Here is a 22,029-nt window from a genome sequence, read left to right as displayed (position 1 = left end):
GTGCCTACTATAATCGTCTACAAATATCACATAATAAGATATTCCTCCTTTAAATATTGGTGTCGGTTCCCATACATCTGAATGTATTGACTCAAATGGTTCTTTATAAACAAAGTGACTAAGTGCAAAAGAGAAAGATTTTATTTTTCCAAGAATATAATCTTCACAAACAAAATCTTTTTTATTACTTTTTTCAAGAAAAGGAAACAAATACAATTTGGACATATCAAGATATCTTAATCTCCTAGGACAATTTTTTATATTCTTTTTTTCAATAGAATTACAAAAACTTTGATTTGATAGTTCTAAGTTGTCCATGTAGTAGAGATCGCCTCTTCTAAGGCCTCGCCGGACCGGAGATCCTGCACCAAGCAACCACTAGATGAAAAAATGACTCTCTATCCATGATCGGTAATTTGAGAAACAGATAGGAGATTTAGATTTAATTTTGGTATCACTCTAATGTTTAGAACATAGAATTTTTTATTATTTTTCGAAAAGTTTTTCAAATTTTCAAAACATTTGATTTTTAAAGATAATTCCCTTCAAGATTAGGTTGTTAATGAGTTATCTAGTTGTTGTAAATATCTTTTCTGCTGCTTTTTTTATGTTTTTTATAGCCTTGTAACTGAATTGGATTGGCTCTCATCTCATCATGTAAATTCGACCTAGTTATTCATTAATGAAGGCAGTCAACCTCACGTGAGAGGGAAAGTTTCTCATCAATGGTTGACATAGCTTCTACTTGAGCTGTATTTGATTTTTTTTAATTAATAACATATATGCTAATGTTGAGGCCTTGCAAGCCTAATGAATGTTTTAGATTTGAAGAAAGATTGCTTGAATCCATTAGAGTTCAACGTGTTTTTGCTCCTAAATTGCAAAAGGTTTGGTTTAATCTCGGAAGTTCGCATTTTGGTTCCTGGTAGTTAAGAGCTAGAATGTTGGGTCTACCTAACCTCAGGTTGGCTACAAAAAAAAAAACAGCAGCTTATTTGAAGAAAGATTGGCATCGACTATAGAAGCAAATATTTGGACTAATGATCATACATTAAATTATTAAATACTTGGTGCATTTGAAACATCTGATCACCAATGAGTTCCTATTTTTTTTTCTTTTGTTCTAGAACAGAATAATTCTGGATGATAAATAACCAACTACGAAAGACATGCGAGAATAAATTGATCAAGAACTGATTTCCAACTCATAATTAGTACCTCAAGAAGCACGTATATTGGTTTTCCAGAAGCAGGTATGGACAACTTGTAGGACTCATCCACACCAAATTGTAACTGCAAAGGAAAAACACAGCATCAGCAATGGTAATAAGTGCACAAACAACAAAGAAGAAAAAAAATAAAAGGGAAAAGAGAAGGAAAACTGTGAAAGACAACAAATATTTGGTCCCTAAAATATGAACAAAATTTTAAATATGATGTTAACTGCTTTGGAATCGACCAAGGAATTCAATTTTCCTAAGTTCACATGATAATGACAACAAAGATCTTTGCAAAAAAATCGGAATCTTAATGGTTTAAAATAGGGAAATTTTCAAATACCTACCAAACTGCGAGCCTTATTATTTACACACAACTTTTTGAGTGTTTTCAATCTCCTACAAAAGTTTTTGCTTTGATTATGCAAATGACACCTACGTTAATTACCGTCAAAATTTCTGTTAGTTATGCATCAAAATCGATAAATTTGTCCATACCCCTTTACCATTTCAATGGAAAAGGAATGGTCTTATACAAGCATGCATAAAATTTGCATTTTTATACGGGTAACATAATAATTAGAATCATAAAATTTGCAATTTCTGTTAGTTGTGGCTCAGCCATGTATACGATCAAGGGGCGGTAGGGAATTAACAGAACGGCAGAGATAACTCAACCAAGAAGTGCAACTTTTCACATGTGCTAACGCACCAGGGAGGGAGGGTGCAAGCGTATATATATATATATATATATATATATATATATATATATATATATATATACCCGATCTGTCATTTCACAATTAAATCTTTAAAGATCCAAACCGGGCATTTTTTATTGAACAAGGATTAGCTTAATTAAAAATATTATTTTTGCATATATGGATAAATAATCAAGGTCAGATCTTTTATGGGTTCGCATTAAAATTCAAACCAACTGCATTTTGTCATTTGTAAAGAGCATCTCTTTTTTTTTTTACACAACTATTTGGGATCTGGATTCAGCACTACCTCATTGGATATACTTCATATCTGCTTTTAGATTTGAAATTAAGGGAATCCTGTATCCAGTACGTTTGTGAGCCTATGATACATTTATGACCCTATGACATTTTTTCTTTTTCTTTTTTAATAAAGAAAGGATATAGAAGTTTAAAAGACTATGGGCGGCTAGCTTATACTTATCTAGCGCGACCCTAATTGTGGTTCAACTTAACTTTAGTGCTCTCACATTCATCATCTCGGGACCAAGAACAGTAGCAATCAAAATAACGTGGTAGTCAGCAGGGGGTTAGGAAGGTGTTGAGTTGAAGATCCCAGATCAAAACCCTGCTGGTGTACCGGTGTGTTCGTAACTTTCAGAGGTGGGTCACCTAAGGCAGGGTGGTCGGGGGCCTCACCCGGAATTTTTCCCACACTTCGGTGAGGATTCACAGTCTTAAAAAAAAAAAGAGAACGCAGTAGCCGACTAAAAAGATACCACTAAAATTGATGCCAATAAACCCTTGTGAAATGATGGAGGCACTCCACTCAGGCCCTTCACTTCCCACACCAATCACATGCAACTGACGCAGCCTGATAGGTCTGGGCTCATTGTCCGGCCCTAACAGTCCAAGGGAATAGGCTCGGGTCCGACCAAGATGACCCTTGAATGATGATAGGCTCCACCGGACCCAACCCTGACATGATGGTATATATACGCCGTTGGACTCCTGGGCCTTGACCAGACAACTTGTCTATTTTGACCAGACAAGGATTGCACCGTAGGGCTTACTGGGCCCTTGCTGGACAACCTAGCCTGGCCGCTTGTCCATCCTTGTCTATTTTGGACGCAGCAAGTCCATCTCAAGCGTAGGAGTTGCCCCACGGTCTCAGGCTTGGTGATAGGGAGGATATTTCACGTCCCCATGTCGACACCCTCTTTCGGGGCGGTGTGTCGAGGCAGGATCAGCAAACAGAAGACGGATGGTGAACAGGTGCAGCGGCACATTGCATTCGTGCAATGTGATTGCACCTTGCACCTGATTCAAACACGTGGGAGTCAAGGGGTGCAACACGGACTGCGAAGACAGTGACCATATGTACGGCAAGCTGTATTTTCAGGATGGTTTCTCCAATCCGTATTGGAAAAAGAACCCATCTCAAGTGTCCCCTCGGATGTAAATGAACAAAGAAATAGGGCCCACAAAGCTCAGCCCTATATGAATGCCAGCTTGACGATGATGAAGGGACCGATGCTGATGGTGACAATGAGGCTGTACATGTGATCCCACTTGTGCATTTTTCTCTTTAAGAGCACCTAAACCTGGCCCTAAGGTCATATCCGGATCCAAATCCCATTAGTATCCGAATGTATTTAAGTGAAAAACTCATATCCGAATTTGATAATACCATATATATTCAAGTGATGAGACTTAGAATAGGTTTCCATCCAGAAGGAATAATATATAAAGTTACATCCAATTAGGTATCTCATTCCCATGATTGTAGGCATATCCGAATTTGATAATACTATCTATTTAAGTGATGAGACTTGAATAGGTTTCCATTCAGAAAGAATAAAATATAAAGTTACATCCAATTAGGTATCTCATTCCCATGACTGTAGGCATGAGAATATTACAGATTACCAAGATATGGGTACAGGATAATACAAAGATATGGGCCTCAACCAATTAATATGAGGAAGATGAGAGAGGATTCTTATCACTACGGAACTGCTTTCCTCTAATAGGTAATGCCTACATCTGAGCCAGAATCCGCAACCTGTTTACATTCCTATTGAAAATCCCTTGAAATTTTTTTCATCAACTCAATCGCGTAAAATCATCTTTTGACAGTTGACTAACAATGCTGTAATATGAGTAGTTATTTTATCAACAATTGAGAAAAGGTGATTTGAGACATAGGTGGGGTACTTTAAATGCATTAAGAATATGGCTGAATGTCATAATGAGATAGTTGGATGTGTTTTGCTTTTATGCAAAGTAGTCGATAAGCTTGTCAGAACTTCGTACTTGCTGTTGAAAGTGAAAAAACAATATACTTGGCAAAAAAGTTGTAAAAAAAACAAAGAACTTGACAAAAATTGAACGTTGAATTAATGTGTTATTGCAACAAGTAGATAACACAGACAATGATAATTTCAATCTGCTTGTTCTTATAGGAATCAGTTCTTGTATCATTTGATTCAGATGCATGGATATGGATAGTTTTTTATAAGTTTCAAAAATCAGCAGCATACAATTTTTATAAATTTTGGAGGCTCAAAATACCATTTTTTATATCCAAAATTGATTATGATCAATGTGTCAATTTCTAGTAAATCAATCATGTTGAACACGTATGTACTGACAGAATTTTGAAAAAAACACCAAAATTTTTTCATTGGGTAGGTTTAGCATATTTTTTTGTAATGTTTCCTCTTAACAAGTAGAGGAATGAAAACCCACCCAGTAAAAAAAATACCAAACCTACCCACCATAAGTTTTATTGGATTTTTGGTGTTTTTTTTAATTCAGATAAATAAGTTTTTGGAGCATTTGATTCCGATGCATGGATGGGTTTTCATAAGTTTCAAAAATCAATGATGTACAATTTTCATAAATTTCTAAGGCTTCAAATACCATTTTTATATCCAAAATTCATGATCCAATTGTTGATTTCTAGTAAATCAATCGCGCTGAACTGTACAGTCAGAATTTTGAAAAAAAAATACCAAAAAATTTCTATTGGGTAGGTTTGACATGTTTTTTAGTGGGTAGGTTTGACATGTTTTTTAGAGGGTAGGTTCATAGTGACAAAAGTTTTTACAGGCAATTTCTCGTCTTTCAAAAACTCATGAGAAATTGAAAAAATTCCATAAATCTTGCATTTTTTTGGCCAAAATCTTGACAATAAAAAAATAATTTAAAATATAAAATTTATTTTTATAAGAAATTATTAATAAAAATTATTTTAAAATAAAAATATAAGATTTTTTTGTGATAAATAGCCGTTTAAAATGTAAATATCGTGTTTAAATCATGGTATTTATGTTTTTTCATAAATCTCATGATATTTTGAAAATATGAGTAGTTATTTTATCAACAATTGAGAAAAGGTGATTTGAGACTTAGGTGGGGTACTTGAAATGCACTAAGAATATGGCTGAATGTCATAATGAGATAGTTGGATGTGTTTTGCTTTTATGCAAAGTAGTCGATAAGCTTGTCAGAACTTCGTACTTGCTGTTGAAAGTGAAAATATAATATACTTGTCAAAAAAGTTGTAAAAAAAACAAAGAACTTGACAAAAATTGAACGTTGAATTAATGTGTTATTGCAACAAGTAGATAACACATACAATTATAATTTCAATCTGCTTGTTCTTATAGGAATCAGTTCTTGTACCATTTGATTCCGATGCATGGATATGGATAGTTTTTTATAAGTTTCAAAAATCAGCAGCATACAATTTTTATAAATTTTGGAGGCTCAAAATACAATTTTTTATATCCAAAATTGATTATGATCAATGTGTCAATTTCTAGTAAATCAATCATGACAGAATTTTGAAAAAAACACCATGGGTAGGTTTAGCATATTTTTTTGTAATGTTTCCTCTTAACAAGTAGAGGAATGAAAACCCACCCAGTAAAAAAAATACCAAACCTACCCACCATAAGTTTTATTGGATTTTTGGTGTTTTTTTTTTAAATTCACATAAATAAGTTTTTGGAGCATTTGATTCCGATGCATTGATGGGTTTTCATAAGTTTCAAAAATCAATGATGTACAATTTTCATAAATTTCTAAGGCTTCAAATACCATTTTTATATCCAAAATTCATGATCCAATTGTTGATTTCTAGTAAATCAATCATGCTGAACTGTACAGTCAGAATTTTGAAAAAAAATACCAAAAATTTCTATTGGGTAGGTTTGACATGGTTTTTAGTGGGTAGGTTCATAGTGACAAAAGTTTTTATAGGCAATTTCTCGTTTTTCAAAAACTCATGAGAAATTGAAAAAATTCCATAAATCTTGCATTTTTTTGGCCAAAATCTTGACAATAAAAAAATAATTTAAAAATATAAAATTTATTTTTTATAAGAAAATATTAATAAAAAATATTTAAAAATAAAAATATAAGATTTTTTTGGGTGATAAATAGCCGTTTAAAACATAAATATCGTGTTTAAATCACAGTATTTATGTTTTTTCATAAATCTCATGATATTTTGAAAATCCATCGAGAAATTGCCATTTTAAACTTTCAGGCAATTTCTAGCGATATTATAGCGAGATTTTCATAAATCTCTTGAAATTTGTCGCACTGGGTAGGTTTTCATTCCTCTTAACAAATATAGGGGCACTTAAGAAGTATCACGATAAAAATGTGAATCACTATATCAAACACCAGCAAAATACCAAAAGTTGAAAGACATCACAATTATCACCTTAATAAGGTAGTACTCCACCATCCAGAGGGGTTCCACTTATCTGGTAGGAGCAGCTAGTGCACGTCACCTTGTGTCGGGCCGTTCCAGGTTCAAAACCCAATGGTATAGTTGTATAACTGGTAGGGGTCTGACTAACCCCAGCTCAAAAAAAAAAAAAAGGTAGTATACCTCAAAAGCCTAAAAATGTCTCTAGGATCTACAAAGCTTAACCAAAACATACATAAGTTTGGGAAGTGAGAAATAATCTCATGTAAAAAATAAACATTTACATATGAGGAGTTTTCGTGTGAAATTTTTAACATATGATACTTTTTTCTTTGTGTGAAGAGAGAGAGAGAGAGGAAAATTTTTTTCATGTCTCTAGGATCAAATTTAAAGGGTCAGATATGAATAGAAAAAACTGAAAAAATATTAAAAATAAATATTATATTTTTTATTAGGAATTCCTTTCCCACGAGGGTAGCAAACATAACCCTTAATATAATATCTTAAAATGTCATCTTCGTAATTTGATGAACATTCACGACTATCTCGGAATCATGCACAACAAATGAAAAAGACAAAAAAAAAATCAGTGAGAGAGAGAGAGAGATTTACCCGCTCGTCACGTGAGTGAACTACCACGCTAACGCCCTCAACCACGGCCGGAGAATCCGTGCCGTCAGACTCGAAATCGACGGCGTGGGGGGCCTGGATGTCGACGAGGAACCTCTGGAAACCCTCTCTGAGGATGCCGGCCGCGTCGGAGAAGTTCCCACCGGAAGTCACCATCCGGAAAACCTTCTTCAGCCGGAGCGTCGCCGATCCGTGGCTGAGAGACGCCGGCATTGGCCAAAGCTCTACCCCCGAGCTGTGTTCTAGATTCAGAAATCCTAGGAGGATTCCAGCCAGCAGCAAGGGCAACATCCGACGGAGAGGCACCGCCATTTCTGCTCGATAGCGTTACTCCAAACAGACTAAGGCCTGGGAAATTCTTGTGTCTGCTGCTCCTTGCTTTATATAATATGTATATATTTATGGGAAGGGAAACGGGAGGAGGAAGAAGGAAAGAGAAAAAAAGAATAAATGAAGGAGGGATGGGGGACGGGGCATGTTTTATTTGGGCCAATGAAGTGAGGAGAGACGGCGAGAGAAGGATAATGAGGACGGAGAGCAGGGCGAGTCCGGATCGGGTGCAATCACATGGCATAAAATTTGTGCATTAAGCACCTGATTGCCCTCCATCGACCTTTGGGCCCCACAGCTGACATGTCCTGTCCCTACGATGAAGTGTGATCAGGAGCTTAATGCACAAATATTTGTGCAATCACGAGCAGGGCAGACCTGAGGGTGAGGCCATATTCTGTTTTTTTTTTCCCCCTATTTTCTTCTAAATGTTCAAAGCAACGTCCATGAAATAAAGAAATAATGACAAAGCCGCCCTGAGTTTTTAAATCATCAGAAATGCACCTAATTTTTTGCTCTATTAATCAAAATGAAGGTCTGTGCAAGATTAAAGTGGACTCAATTGGCCGTGCTGTATCCAGATTTACAATCTCTATATATGTATGTAACAACTGGCCCAAGATTTTATGGGATGAGATAGAGATTACGACTATAAGGATGGATAACCTTTCCATGTTTGCAACAAAATGAAATGAAAAATAGAAGGCACCAATGGTACAAAATGGAAATAAAATATGAAATCTAATCTTTCTCTGGTAGGAGGGGTGAAACGATCGAGCTCGGAGGAGTTTGAGTTAGCTTCTTAGGCCTCGTTTGTTTCATGCAAGAGAAAGTGTTAAGCATCATTTCCCACCATGAATGAATCAAAAAAGTGTCATGCTGACCTAAGTGAGCCTCAATTTTTTCCACCACCTATCACTTTTTATGTGAAATCCATTCATACCTCCCTTCCCTCTATAAAGCACACATGGGAAGACTCAAGTGACAGAATTTTCTAAAAATCCATGCTCATCATATCCATGTAAAACCTTTCCCCTACATGGGAATACAACAAACAAGCCTTTAAGGTTAGGTTTCAACTTGCTTAGAAAAATGAGAGGGGTCAAAAAAACGATCAAGTGCCTCGGTATATGGTGCAGTCAATCACATGACAACATTTAGTGTGGGTCCCACGATATGTTGTAGTGGGCCCATGTAATGCTGCCATGTGATTGGCTAGTGTCACATACCCAAGAACGGTTTGAATGCAAGAACAGCCCTGTCCGCCTTCCCGGTAAGGCATGGAGCCCACACGCTAACACAAACACACGAGGCATGGACATTGCATCCCACGGCGTCTTGCACGACAGCATAGTGACAAGTTTTTATCGGCAATTTCTCATTTTTCAAAAACTCGTGAGAAATTGAAAAAATCCATAATTCTTGCATTTTTTTTGGCAAAATCTTGACAATAAAAAATAAATTAAAAAATCTAAAAATGATTTTTTATAAGAAAATATTAATAAAATTTATTAATATCATGTTTAAATCATGATAAATAGCCATTTAAAACATAAATATCGCGTTAAATCATGGTATTTACGTTTTTTCATAAATCTCATGACATTTTGAAAATCTTGCGAGAAATTACCGTTTTAAACTTTCAGGCAATTTCTCGCAATATTATCGCGAGATTTTCATAAATCTCACGATATTTGTCACTATGCACGAGAACATGGAGTGTCCCACCTCATTCCATATCTTCCACTAGAATAGTGGGATGCCCCCGAGGAAAAAAATAAAAATCCCCCCTCCCTTGACATCTCTCGCCCTTCTGCCCAGACTATGCTCTCTCTCTCTCTCTCACCAGAAGTAGGTGCTCTCTCTCACTAGTGAACCCTAACCCGATTTTAGGGTTAGGGTTTGCAAAATCTGAATTCGAGTATGCTTAGATTTTATGGTTTATTTGTAACGCTCCAAAATTTTAATCCAAAGTACATACATTTTTTTATTTTCTTGACGCAAGGCCCTATTAATGGCATTAATCTAATCAGACTAAGCACTAGGGGCCTGCCTGACAAGCACAGGCGTATATTAGTCATCCCACTAGAACTCAGTTCAAGATGAAGACAACCACAAACTAGAACCTTTTTATCAGACAAAAACTGAAAACACAATGGAAAACAATCATTTGGTTTTGGTTAAAAATTTTGGGCAAGTTACAGGTATTAACCACAACATAGGACTAGATCCAATTCAAGTATTGGACTCGGGTCCAGGTCCAACTCTTGATTCGGTCTTAACTCGAGAATCCAATATCCAAAATAACCATAAGATAATATCATTCACTACTTTAATTTAATTGTTTGAAATATAATCAAATAATTAACAAGTCTTAACAATTTATAAATAATTTCCAAAACAATTTCATAATCTAAGAATTGATCATTGTCACCACACACAGCATCCCGCCATCGCTCAAACTTCTTACTTATTACCAGAACATTGGTAATATAGGAGTCAAACTCATACCGAGTTTCAGTAAAAATACACTAAAAATGTATGTATATACAAAACCAAGCCAACATGAAACATGCATTTCTCAATACAACAATCACGCTATAAATCAAATATACCATAATTGCACACACTTTTACTCAACATATTATCAAACAAGAACATATTCATGCTTCAAATCATCAACAATAACTATAACAATATAATCCATACAACAAAATTTCAAGCCATAAACATAATCGGGGACATACCACCTACTCTCTTCAAAGGTAAGCTTGAGTGTGAAGTCTACATCCCAATTAATTTTTTTTTACAAATGGGTGTGAACTTTGCATTCAAAATAAATTTTTTTATAAATGGGTGTGAACTCTACATCCCAAATAATTGTTTTTTACAAATGGGTGTGAATTCTGTGTCCTAAACAATCTTATTTTTACAAATGGGTGTGAACTATAAATCCCAAAATATTTTTTTTTTAATAAATGGGTATGAACTCTGCATCCCAAATAATTTTTTTTTACAAATGAGTGTGAACATTGCATCATAAATAAATTTTTTTTTCACACATGGACGTGAACTCTGAAAGTGCACTAGGATCGAGGCAATGAGCACTAGAGGGGGGGTGAATAGTGCTTTTAAAAATTGTCTGCAAAATATTGAATGATTTTGCAAATCTCAAAGCAAACACACAAAGAACACAAGATTTTATCCTGGTTCGGTCAAACCCGACCTACATCCAGTCCCCAAGCAAAACCCGCTTGAGATTTTCCACTATCAACCTTGTAAACTACAAGATCACACAGACCATAACCGGTCCCACTTTCAGTAACAATCCCACTGAAAGTAAACAACTCCTTTACACCAAGGAGTCCTTCTTTTTACACAAAAGAAATAACAACTTACAATACAACCTATGAGCCTTCCTTTTGAATGCAAATGAGATGCAATTGACTTTTTAGGTTGTTGAAACACTCTACTCACGAATTCACTATCTCTCAAAGTGATTTGAGTGAAAAACTGAAGTGAAAATATCACGTGAGTGAGAAAACAAATACTTGAATGAATAGGAGTGAAAAGCAAGAAGTAATTCAATATAATTCTATTGAATTTGATTATTTTTTAGTGTAGAATGCACTCATATTTATAGTTAAAAGATTTCATACGTTGAGAGTATGAAAGGGTGTCAAAACTGTCCATTTTGAACGATCAAAACGTTTGAAAAATGAAAAGACACGCATTTTTTTGAAGTTTCAGGAAAACGGTAAAATTAGTCGACTGAAACATCAGTTAGTCGACTAATAGTTAGTTATTAGTAGACTGACAGTTATCGTCGGTCGACTGATCTGTTAATCGAGCCGTTTGAAAATCTGAACTTTTGAAACATAGTCGACTTGAGAAAAGTTAGTCGACTGATAATGTCATCAGTAGACTGAAAAACCTTTTAGTCGACTGCTGCTAAAAACTTCTGAAAAACAAACAATCTGTTCGGTCGACTGATAAAAAGCATTAGTCGACTGCTGCTAAATTTTTCAGAAAACACATGTTCTGTTCAGTCGACTGAAAAACCATTAGTCGACTGCTGCTAATTTTTCAGAAAACAGACATTCTGTCCAGTCGACTGATAAAACCTTCGTTCGACTAATTTGACAAAAATGACTTTTTAGAAAATATGGCGCGAAAGGATTAGTCGACTGATAAGTCTATTGGTCGACTAATAAACATGAAAATTTAAGAAAAGAGTTTTCTAAAAAGATTTTCAAAAGATTTTCTTTTAGAAAAGTTTTTCTAAAGACTTTTAAGGTGAAATGCAACCTAAATATGCACTCTAAGTAAGGCTCTTACAAGAATCTAAGACATTTAATGAATTAAACATTTGCACACTAGTCTTCAAAGATTCTTCACTGAATTCTTCAATTTCTTCATAGCCTTAGATGAAATGCAGTTGATTCCACTTACTTGAAGTATCATGTATGGCTTCATTGTCGTAACAATCTCCCCCTTTTTTATGATGACAAACTTAATCAAAGATGAAACATTTTAGATGCATAGATGGAGATTTTACTCCCCCTATCAATATGCTGCAAAACATTAAAAGTTAGCACATTTAAAGCACATATATCACATATTGATTGGTTTGCATTTCCATTCATCATTTCTTCATGCATTTAGAAATACATTCATTCAAAGCTTTCTTTTTCTCTTAATTTTGCATTTCTCATGCAAGATCTTCTGTAATGCTATCTTTATCAATGCAAGATCTCCTGTAATGCTATCTTTATCTTTTTCTCTCCCTTTGTCAGAAACAAAAAGAGTAAGGGCAAAAATAGCATAAGCAGAAATAGAGATACAAGTTTAAAAATATTACAACCCATAAAGTATGTTTTTCAAAGATCAAAGATCAGAAAAGAGAGTTTAGCAAATCCTTAATGGCAGTTACATCCTTCTGAATTGAAGCAAGTTGTTGAGTCACATCTTCACAAAAAGTGTGTTGATGCAGCTCCAAAGCTTTCAGTCTCTGCATAACTTCATCATGGTCTTGATTTATCGAAAATTTCTTTCTTTTTGCATGAGATAAAGGTGTCGCAGAAGGTGAAGGTTCAGAAATAGATGGTTCATTAGGATCAGATGGTTTAGTTTGATCAACATTTAAGGGAGGCAGATATTTAATTTTTATTCTTTTAAAAATTGTTTGATCAAAGAACTCTTTTTGCTCAATGTACTTTTCATTTGTTAAAGGAACTTTAAAGTGTCTAAAAATACGGGTTAAAAGACAACCATAAGGAAGAAATGGTTTTTGTTTCCACAAGTTTGTAAAATACACATTGGCCCAGTTGACAGAAATATTTCCAAATAAAACATAAAGAGCCGTAGATAGATCTGTGGAATAATAAACAAAAGAACCAATTTTGGGTAGAACATTGTGGGCAAGGATTCGTCCAGCAATGCGTGCACGAGTTTGAAGATTAGTATTTTTAAAAGGAGGGCAGTGAGGAGCTTTTGGAAGAAGAATTTGTTTAAAAACTCTTTCATCATTCAATTCAATAGTGTTGAAAAGAGTGTCTGAAGGTGGAATTTCAAGAATTTCTCTAAGTAATTTTGAATCAAACTCGATTTCAACATCACGAACAAGAGAAGACAAAACTCCAGTTTCATGATTCATTTGTAAATTTGTGTAAAACAAGTGAATAAGAAAATGATAGTGAAGGGTATTTGCACAAGCATAAAAAAGATGTGAAATACCAGGAAATAATTCTCTTATTTTGTACCGAGAAAACAAGTGAAATAGAACATTTCGGCCTGGTAAAATAGGTAGTGCAGAAATTGATCCAAAAGTGTCATAGAGAAGAGGATTGCGAAGTAATCTTAGTGAAAAACCATGTCTTGAAGTAGGTGTTGGGGGAGGAGAACCTAAACCTTTTGCAGATGCAGACTTCATACGAGGCATGGTTACCAAAATGTCGGCTTCCAAATGACGTCCAGCAAAGGGAAAAAAAACTTTCTGGCGATAAAAAACTAAGGACGATGCGGTGGCTGACGGCGAGGAGAGGTCGACCACAAGAGGATTTAGGCAATACACTGTCACGGCAAGAGAGTTCCGGCGTGTTTTTGAAGATGCGCCAGTCACTACAAGAGGATTCCGGCGTTTCAAGATCACGGCCAGAAGATTCCGGCGTCTCTCTGTTACGGCAAGAAAATTCCGACGAAGATGGAATCGAACGACACTCCGAGGGTTTTTCGGAAGAGAGAGAGAGGCAAAAGATAAAGAGGGGTTTTCGGTTTAAGGGTTTCATTTTTAAGAAAAAACGAAAAATGTACGAAGTGAAACGATGCCTCTTTAAAAAATGGGTTTTAAAACAAATCCAAAGGGTGTCGGGTCCCTTCACTTAATTTTTTTTTTTTTTTTAAATTTAGTCGACTAAAACTTTATCGGTCGACTAAAAAAGTGTGACTTATTCTAAAAATATCATCAGTCGACTAGAAATATATCGGTCCACTAATATGATGCGATACATTCCAAAATATAAAAACACCAGTCGACTAGAATTTTATCGGTCGACTAATATAGTGCGATTTTGAGATTTTGTTCAAAAATCAGCATTTTTATAAATCCAAAAATGAGCAAATACCTAGTTCTCTCCTAATTCTCATAAAATCTTCATTTTTAAGAGGTTTAGTGAAGATATCGGCATGTTGTTCTTTAGTGGAAATAAAATTTAACGAAATATCTCCTTTTAACACATGATCTCTTAAAAAATGATGTCTAACTTCAATATGCTTAGTTCTTGAGTGCTGAATAGGATTTTTTGAAAGATTTATAGCACTAGTGTTATCACAATAAATAGTTGTTGTGGAGTAGTTTAAACCAAAATCTTTTAAGGTCTGTTTCATCCAAAGTACTTGTGAACATGCTAAACTAGCCGCTATATATTCAGCTTCAGTTGTTGAGAGTGATACTGAATTTTGCTTTTTACTAAACCAAGAGACTAAGAAATTTCCCAAGAAATGACAAGTTCCACTAGTACTCTTGCGATCAGATTTACTTCCTGCAAAATCTGCATCACTATATGAAACTAAATCAAAGGAAGATGATTTTGGGTAAAACAAACCGAAATCTGAAGTATCTTTCAAATAACGAAGAATTTGTTTTACTGCAGTTAAATGAGATTCCTTTGGATTAGCTTGAAATCTTGCACACATACCAACACTAAACATAATATCAGGTCGACTAGCAGTTAAGTATAATAGAGATCCGATCATACCTCTGTAGAGCTTAGTATCTACACTTTTAGCATTTTCATCTTTATCAAGAGAAGTAGTTGTACTCATATGATTCCTTCTTGATTTCGATGAGTCCATCCCAATCTCTTGAGAAGTTATTTTGTATACTTACCCTGATTGATGAAGATTCCTTCTTCAGTTTGCTTTATTTGAAGTCCAAGGAAGTAGTTTAATTCGCCCATCAAGCTCATTTCAAACTCTTTCTGCATAGCCTTAGCAAATTCTTTACAAAGAGAATCATTAGTAGAACCAAATATTATGTCATCAACATAAATTTGCACAATAAGAATATCTGAATTAAGATTTTTAATAAATAAAGTGGAGTCTACCCGACCAATGAAAAAACTAGATTGTTCTAGAAACTTCCGTAGTCTTTCATACCACGCTCTTGGTGCTTGTTTGAGTCAATACAGAGCTCTTTTCAATTTATAGATTTTTTCTGGATATTTCTCATTTTCAAAGCCTGGAGGTTGCTCTACATAAACTTCTTCATTGATGTGTCCATTTAAAAATGCACTCTTAACATCAATTTGATATAACTTGAAGTTCATGTAACTAGCAAAAGCAAGCATCATACGAATTGACTCTAATCGAGCCACTGGTGCATAGGTTTCATCAAAATCTATGCCTTCTTCTTGATTATAGCCTTGTGCCACTAGCCTTGCTTTGTTACGAATGACTTCACCATTTTCATCCAGCTTATTTCGGAAGACCCATCTTGTTCCAATTACTGGATGATCCTTTGGTCTATCAACTAGATCCCAAACATCATTCCTAGTAAATTGGTTAAGTTCTTCAGACATGGCTAAAAGACAAAATTCATCATCACATGCTTCATTGATATTCTTTGGTTCTAATTTAGATATGAAAGTAACATTTGCAATATATTTTTCTTACTGCCTTCTAGTTTGGACACCACTCTTTATTTCACCAATAACTTGTTCATGTGGATGATTAGGAACTTCTTTCCAAACCGGTTGAAGAGGAATATTTTCTTGAGAAGTACTCTCTATCAAGGGTTCTTCTTGAAGTATTGCTTCTTCTTCTTCGCTTAGAGGAATAACCTGCTCACAATTCTCATCAAATGCAACATGTAAAGATTCTTCAATACAAGATGTTCTTTTATTGAAAATGCGATATGCTTTATTTCTAGAAGAATATCCAAGAAATATTAATTCATCTGATTTTGAATCAAACTTATCAAGATTATCTTTGGTATTTAACAAGAAACATTTACTACCAAAAATTTTGAAATATGAGATCTTTGGTATACGATCATAATACAATTAAAAACATGTTTTATGTAAAATTGGTCGAATAAGAACACGATTTAAGACATAACATGCTGTATTAATTGCTTCAGCCCAAAAATATTTTGGTAAATTTTTATCTTGAAGCATGGTTCTAGCACATTTTTGCAAAGTTCTATTCTTTCTTTCAACAACTCCATTCTGTGGAGCCGCTCTAGAAAAAGCAAAGTTGTGAGATATACCATGTAAATCACAAAACTTTAGAAAAGATTCATTTTCAAATTCACCACCATGATCACTACGAATTTTAATAATAGATGTAGATTTTTCATTTGTAATTCTTCTACAAAGTTTAGAAAATTCTGAAAAAGCATCATTTTTGCTTTTTAGAAAAATCACCCATGTAAACCGGGAATAATCATCTACTATAACAAAAACATACTTGCTATCATTCAAACTTTGAACTCTAGATGGTCCAAATAGATCTAAATGTAAAAGTTTAAGAGGACGTTTTGTTGAAACTATATCTTTAGCTTTAAAAGAACTCTTGATTTGTTTACCCCTTTGACAAGCATCACATAAGTGATCCTTTTTATATGGTATTCTAGGCAGGCCTCTTACAAGATCATTCTTGGATAATTTTGAAATAATTTTAAAGTTAACATGTCCAAGTCTCTTGTGCCATAACCATTGAATTTCATTTGAAACAATAAGACATTTTTCATTAAAAGAGGGTAATTCATCTAGATATAGTTCATACACATTGTTTCTTCTTTTACCTTTAAAAATGATCTTTTTAGATTGAAAATCAGAAATTAAGCATAAATCATTTTCAAAAGAAACATGAAAACCTTTATCACATAATTGACTAATAGATATTAAATTATGCATTAAACCATCTACTAAAAGAACATTTTCTATCAAGGGAAATTTTGGATTACCAATATTACCAATACCTATCACTTTTCCCTTGTTATTGTCACCAAAGGTGACAGTTCCTCCATCCTTATTTTGGAGGGTGGAAAATAACTCCGGCCTTCCAGTCATATGTTTGGAATAGCCGCTGTCCAATATCCATTTGCTCCTTATGTTGTGTACCTACAACAAAATCAGAAAACAGAGCATTTGACCCCTTTCTATTTTTGGGTCCATGAGAGTTAGTCTTAGGAACCCATATCCATTTGGATTTTGGTTTCCATTGATAATAAATATTCTTTCTATAAAAGAATTTAGAATAAACATTTCTAGAATAATAATTTCTAGATGCATTTCTATTAGAACTAGAAAGTTTAGTTTTATGAACAAAAGGTTGAGAATAATGTCTTTGATTTTTCACCACATAGTTTGGTCTATTTTGAGTATCAAAGAAGCTATATCCCAATCCGGTTTTATTAACCGAGCATCTTTGAGAACCAAGAAGTTTTTCTAGATTCTCTTGACCATTTGTGAATTTGGTCACTATAGAAAGAAGATCATTTGACTTTTCTTTAAGACTAGATATTTCCTTTTGTAAGAGATTGGTGCTAACTCCAATTTCTTTTATCTCAAGTGCTTGGCAAGAATTTTCCTTCTTGAGATCTTCTATTTCTTAAAGTAACACTTTATTTTGAGAGTCAAGAGTTAAATTTTCAGTTTTTAACTCTTTATTTTTAGAACTAAGACTCTTAAATTTAGCATATAAATCATTAAATGCTTCAAATAACTCATCATAGTCAAATTGACTTACCGAATCTTCTTGTGCTACAAAACACATGTTGGCGACTTCTTCATTTGATTCTTCATCAAAAGAGGAGTCACTATCATCCCAACACGCTTGAAATGCCTTTTTCTTCTTGAATTGGTCCTTGGGCTTGAATTTGAGAAGAGGACAATCTTTCTTGATATGTCCTGCCTTTTTACAGTTAAAGCACTTTACTTCATTGGGAATGGAAGAATCTGCTTTCTTTGCCTTTCTTTGAAATCTTTCCTTTTTGATGAATCTTCTGAATTGCCTTGTGATGAGGGCAATATCTTCATCTTCATCTTCTTCAGAATTTCTGAGTCAGAAGTAGCCTTAAAAGCAAGAGATTTCTTCTTAGGCTCTTCTTCATGTCTGTCTTGAAGTTGGACCTCATATGCCATTAGGTTACCAACTAAGTCTTCAAGAGTGAGAGTATTGAGATCATTTGCTTCTTCAATAGCAGTGGTTTTTCTCTCCCATTCAAAAGTTAAACACCTTAGAATCTTTCTGACTAAATCCACTTGTGAATATTCTTTTCCAAGGGATTTCAAAGTGTTAGTTATATCGGTCATTCTAGTTACCATGTCTGATATAGATTCATTTTGCTTCATTTTGAACAATTCAAATTTATGAACTAAAGAAGCAATTTTAGATTCCTTTACCTTTGACGTACCTTTGTGTGTTACGAGAAGAGTATGCCAGATTTCATTAGCTGTAGAGCATTGAGAGATGCGATTGAACTCTACCTTGTCAACGCCACAATATAAGGCATTCATTGCCTTGGCATTAAGTGAAGCAGTCTTCTTTTCATCATCGGTCCATCGGCTGAAATCAGTTGATGGAGTTTGGTACTTTTCTGAAACAACTCTCCAGATATCGAGATCCATGGATTGCAGGAATATTGTCATTCTTACTTTCCAGTATCCATAGTTTGTTCCGTCGAAGAGAGGAGGACGAACAGAGGAACTTCCTTCTTTATGCTGAGATGTTGTAGTTGCCATGCTAGATGATGGTCAAATCAAAGTAATAGCAAACCTTGCTCTGATACCAAATGAAAGTGCACTAGGATCAAGGCAACGAGCACTAGAGGGGGGTGAATAGTGCTTTTAAAAATTGTCTGCGGAATATTGAATGATTTTGCAAATCTCAAAGCAAACACACAAAGAACACAAGATTTTATCCTGGTTCGGTGAAACCTGACCTACATCCAGTCCCCAAGCAAAACCCGCTTGAGATTTTCCACTATCAACCTTGTAAACTACAAGATCACACAGACCATAACCGGTCCCACTTTCAGTAACAATCCCACTGAAAGCAAACAACTCCTTTACACCAAGGAGTCCTTCTTTTTACACAAAAGAAATAACAACTTACAATACAACCTATGAGCCTTCCTTTTGAATGCAAATGAGATGCAATTGGCTTTTGAGGTTGTTGAAACACTCTACTCACGAATTCACTATCTCTCAAAGTTATTTGAGTGAAAAACTGAAGTGAAAATATCACGTGAGTGAGAAAACAAATACTTGAATGGATAGGAGTTAAAAGCAAGAAGTAATTCAATATAATTCTATTGAATTTGATTATTTTTGAGTGTAGAATGCACTCATATTTATAGTTAAAAGATTCCATACGTTGAGAGTATGAAAGGGTGTCAAAACTGTCTATTTTGAATGATCAAAACGTTTGAAAAATGAAAAGACACGCTTTTTTTTGAAGTTTCAGGAAAACGGTAAAATTAGTCGACTGAAACATCAATTAGTCGACTAATAGTTAGTTATTAGTAGACTGACAGTTATCGTCGGTCGACTGATCTGTTAATCGAGCCGTTTGAAAATCTGAACTTTTGAAACTTAGTCGACTTGAGAAAAGTTAGTCGACTGATAATGTCATCAGTAGACTGAAAAACCTTTTAGTCGACTGTTGCTAAAAACTTCTGAAAAACAAACATTCTATTCGGTCGACTGATAAAAAGCATTAGTCGACTGCTGCTAAATTTTTCAGAAAACACATGTTCTGTTCAGTCGACTGAAAAACCATTAGTCGACTGCTGCTAATTTTCCAGAAAACAAACATTTTGTCCAGTCGACTGATAAAACCTTCGGTCGACTAATTTGACAAAAATGACTTTTTAGAAAATATGGCGCGAAAGGATTAGTCGACTGATAAGTCTATTGGTCGACTAATAAACATGAAAATTTAAGAAAAGAGTTTTCTAAAAAGATTTTCAAAAGAGTTTCTTTTAGAAAAGTTTTTCTAAAGACTTTTAAGGTGAAATGCAACCTAAATATGCACTCTAAGTAAGGCTCTTACAAGAATCTAAGACATTTAATGAATTAAACATTTGCACACTAGTCTTCAAAGATTCTTCACTGAATTCTTCAATTTCTTTATAGCCTTAGCTGAAATGCAGTTGATTCCACTTGCTCATCATCAAAACCTTGTACTTGAAGTATCATGTATGGCTTCATTGTCGTAACAAACTCTACATCCCAAATATTTTTTTTTTTACAAATGGGTGCGAACTCTGCATCCCAAATAATTTTTTCTTTTACTAATGAGTGTGAACTTTGTGATGATGCATGAAATGCACATCATGTTAACAAGTTTTTCATGCATTTTTTAATGAGTTTAAGGTTTTAAACTCATGTTTAGATGCATTTTGATAGTAAGGGGTTGTGGTTCGAATTTCAAAGAAATTAGAGTTAAAATGAGAGAGTTATTGCTATTTCAGTGTTCAGACATGGATTTCGAGGTTAATCGGATCCATATCCGACCCAATTAGGCTATTTGGACCTTGGATCAACCTTTAAAAAGCCCAAAATCCAACCCACACTAATATCCAAATCCAATTCAAAAAGTTTTACAGAAAACCCCTCAGAAAGTGGCGCCTAGTGAAAAATTTTATTATAACTTTGTTTTTGAAAATTACCAAAAGTATAAAATACAATTTCCAGCAAACCCTAGGCGTCTTTGGCATTGGAATTGGCGCCTCCTACAGTGATTCTACTCCAGCACCTTCTCTTACCTCTCATCCCACCTCACTTCCATCGAAAATTGTGTTTTTGCTTGGAAATCAAGCATTAATCCATTTCTCTTTCAATTCCCTTTCATTTCTTTAGTATCCTTGCTGTGTTTTCTCACCGTTTTCTGTATTTTTTCAGGTGTAGCAGAGGTGGAGACTACTAATCTTGATTGGTAGTGTGAAACACCCCATCAAGATGAGCCAACCCTACCTCCATCCGGTTTTCTGAGCCCTCCGATCGATAATCGGCACCCGTTCCATCCTCGGTAGATCTCCAACGTGTTGCAGCTGTGAAAATACAGTTCGTGGTGATATTCCAACATTCTCGAACCGTTCGAGACGTCAAGCCAAAGCCATTGTCCGCTCTTCTTCTTCCCCACGATCGTCAGATCGCCCTAGAGGTAGATCTTCTTCTCCCTTCTCTTCTAGCTAAAGCCAAATTGTGTGTGCTGTTTTTATTTTATTATTTTCTGCGTGTTTATTGTCTTTTCATTGTTTTAGCCTTAGTATAGAGTTCGTGCATAGACCATCACATTAGATCTAGTTTTTATTTCATTATTTTACCCGTTGGATCTTGAGTTTCCAACGTTTTTCATCAAAACGCGAAAATCGGCTAGATCCTCATCTAGCCGATTTTTCAAGTCTATCCAGCGTGTTCTACAGTGTCTTTTTACAGAAAAATTGTTTTAAAAAGTTTATTTTGATTTATTTTGGGCGTTGGGTCTGGATCAAAGAACGTTTTTTATTGAAAACCAATAAATCAGCTAGATCCATTCTAGCCGATCTTGGTTCATTTTGAGTTTTAGCCTTTGATCGGTTTTTGCAGAAAAACTGGGTTAGCAGACCTCATTTATATTATATTCAAGTTGAGTTTGCAAAAGATTCATGTTGGTTTGAGTCTATGTTGTCGTGTGATTTGTTTTTCGAACCCTCTTTGAATTAGAAGTTCCTTTTTGTTAAGTGCGTGTGTTTAGATTGAGTAATTCGTGTGGGTTGCTGTGTGTGTTGCAGTTTAACAGCTTCATAAAATCCATGTTGGTCAATATCATTAGCTTAGGATTAGTTTAAATATTGTTTTAGTCATTTTGTGTTTTGGGTGTTGATTGTTATTGAAAATATAAAAATCAAGTTTATCGTTTCCTAGTTGTGGTGTCG

General features: G+C 34.7%; 1 protein-coding gene across 1 annotated transcript in view; it reads right to left on the bottom strand.

Moving 5' to 3' along the window:
- HEXO3 (beta-hexosaminidase 3) overlaps positions 1-7,586 on the bottom strand; it is a 49,541-nt gene extending 41,955 nt beyond the window's left edge. Inside the window, exons 1-2 of the mRNA XM_090015301.1 lie at positions 7,257-7,586; positions 1,219-1,293 (exon numbers count right to left, since the gene is read on the bottom strand). Of these exons, the coding sequence (XP_089871427.1) occupies positions 1,219-1,293; positions 7,257-7,586 (405 nt within the window). The remainder of the gene's footprint in view (positions 1-1,218; positions 1,294-7,256) is intronic.
- Positions 7,587-22,029: the final 14,443 nt, after the last annotated feature.

This window comes from Nuphar pumila, chromosome 8, assembly GCF_984573655.1.
Source record: "Nuphar pumila chromosome 8, dmNupPumi1.hap1.1, whole genome shotgun sequence".
Classification (NCBI taxonomy): Eukaryota; Viridiplantae; Streptophyta; class Magnoliopsida; order Nymphaeales; family Nymphaeaceae; genus Nuphar; species Nuphar pumila.
This window is presented reverse-complemented; position numbering and strand designations above follow the sequence as displayed.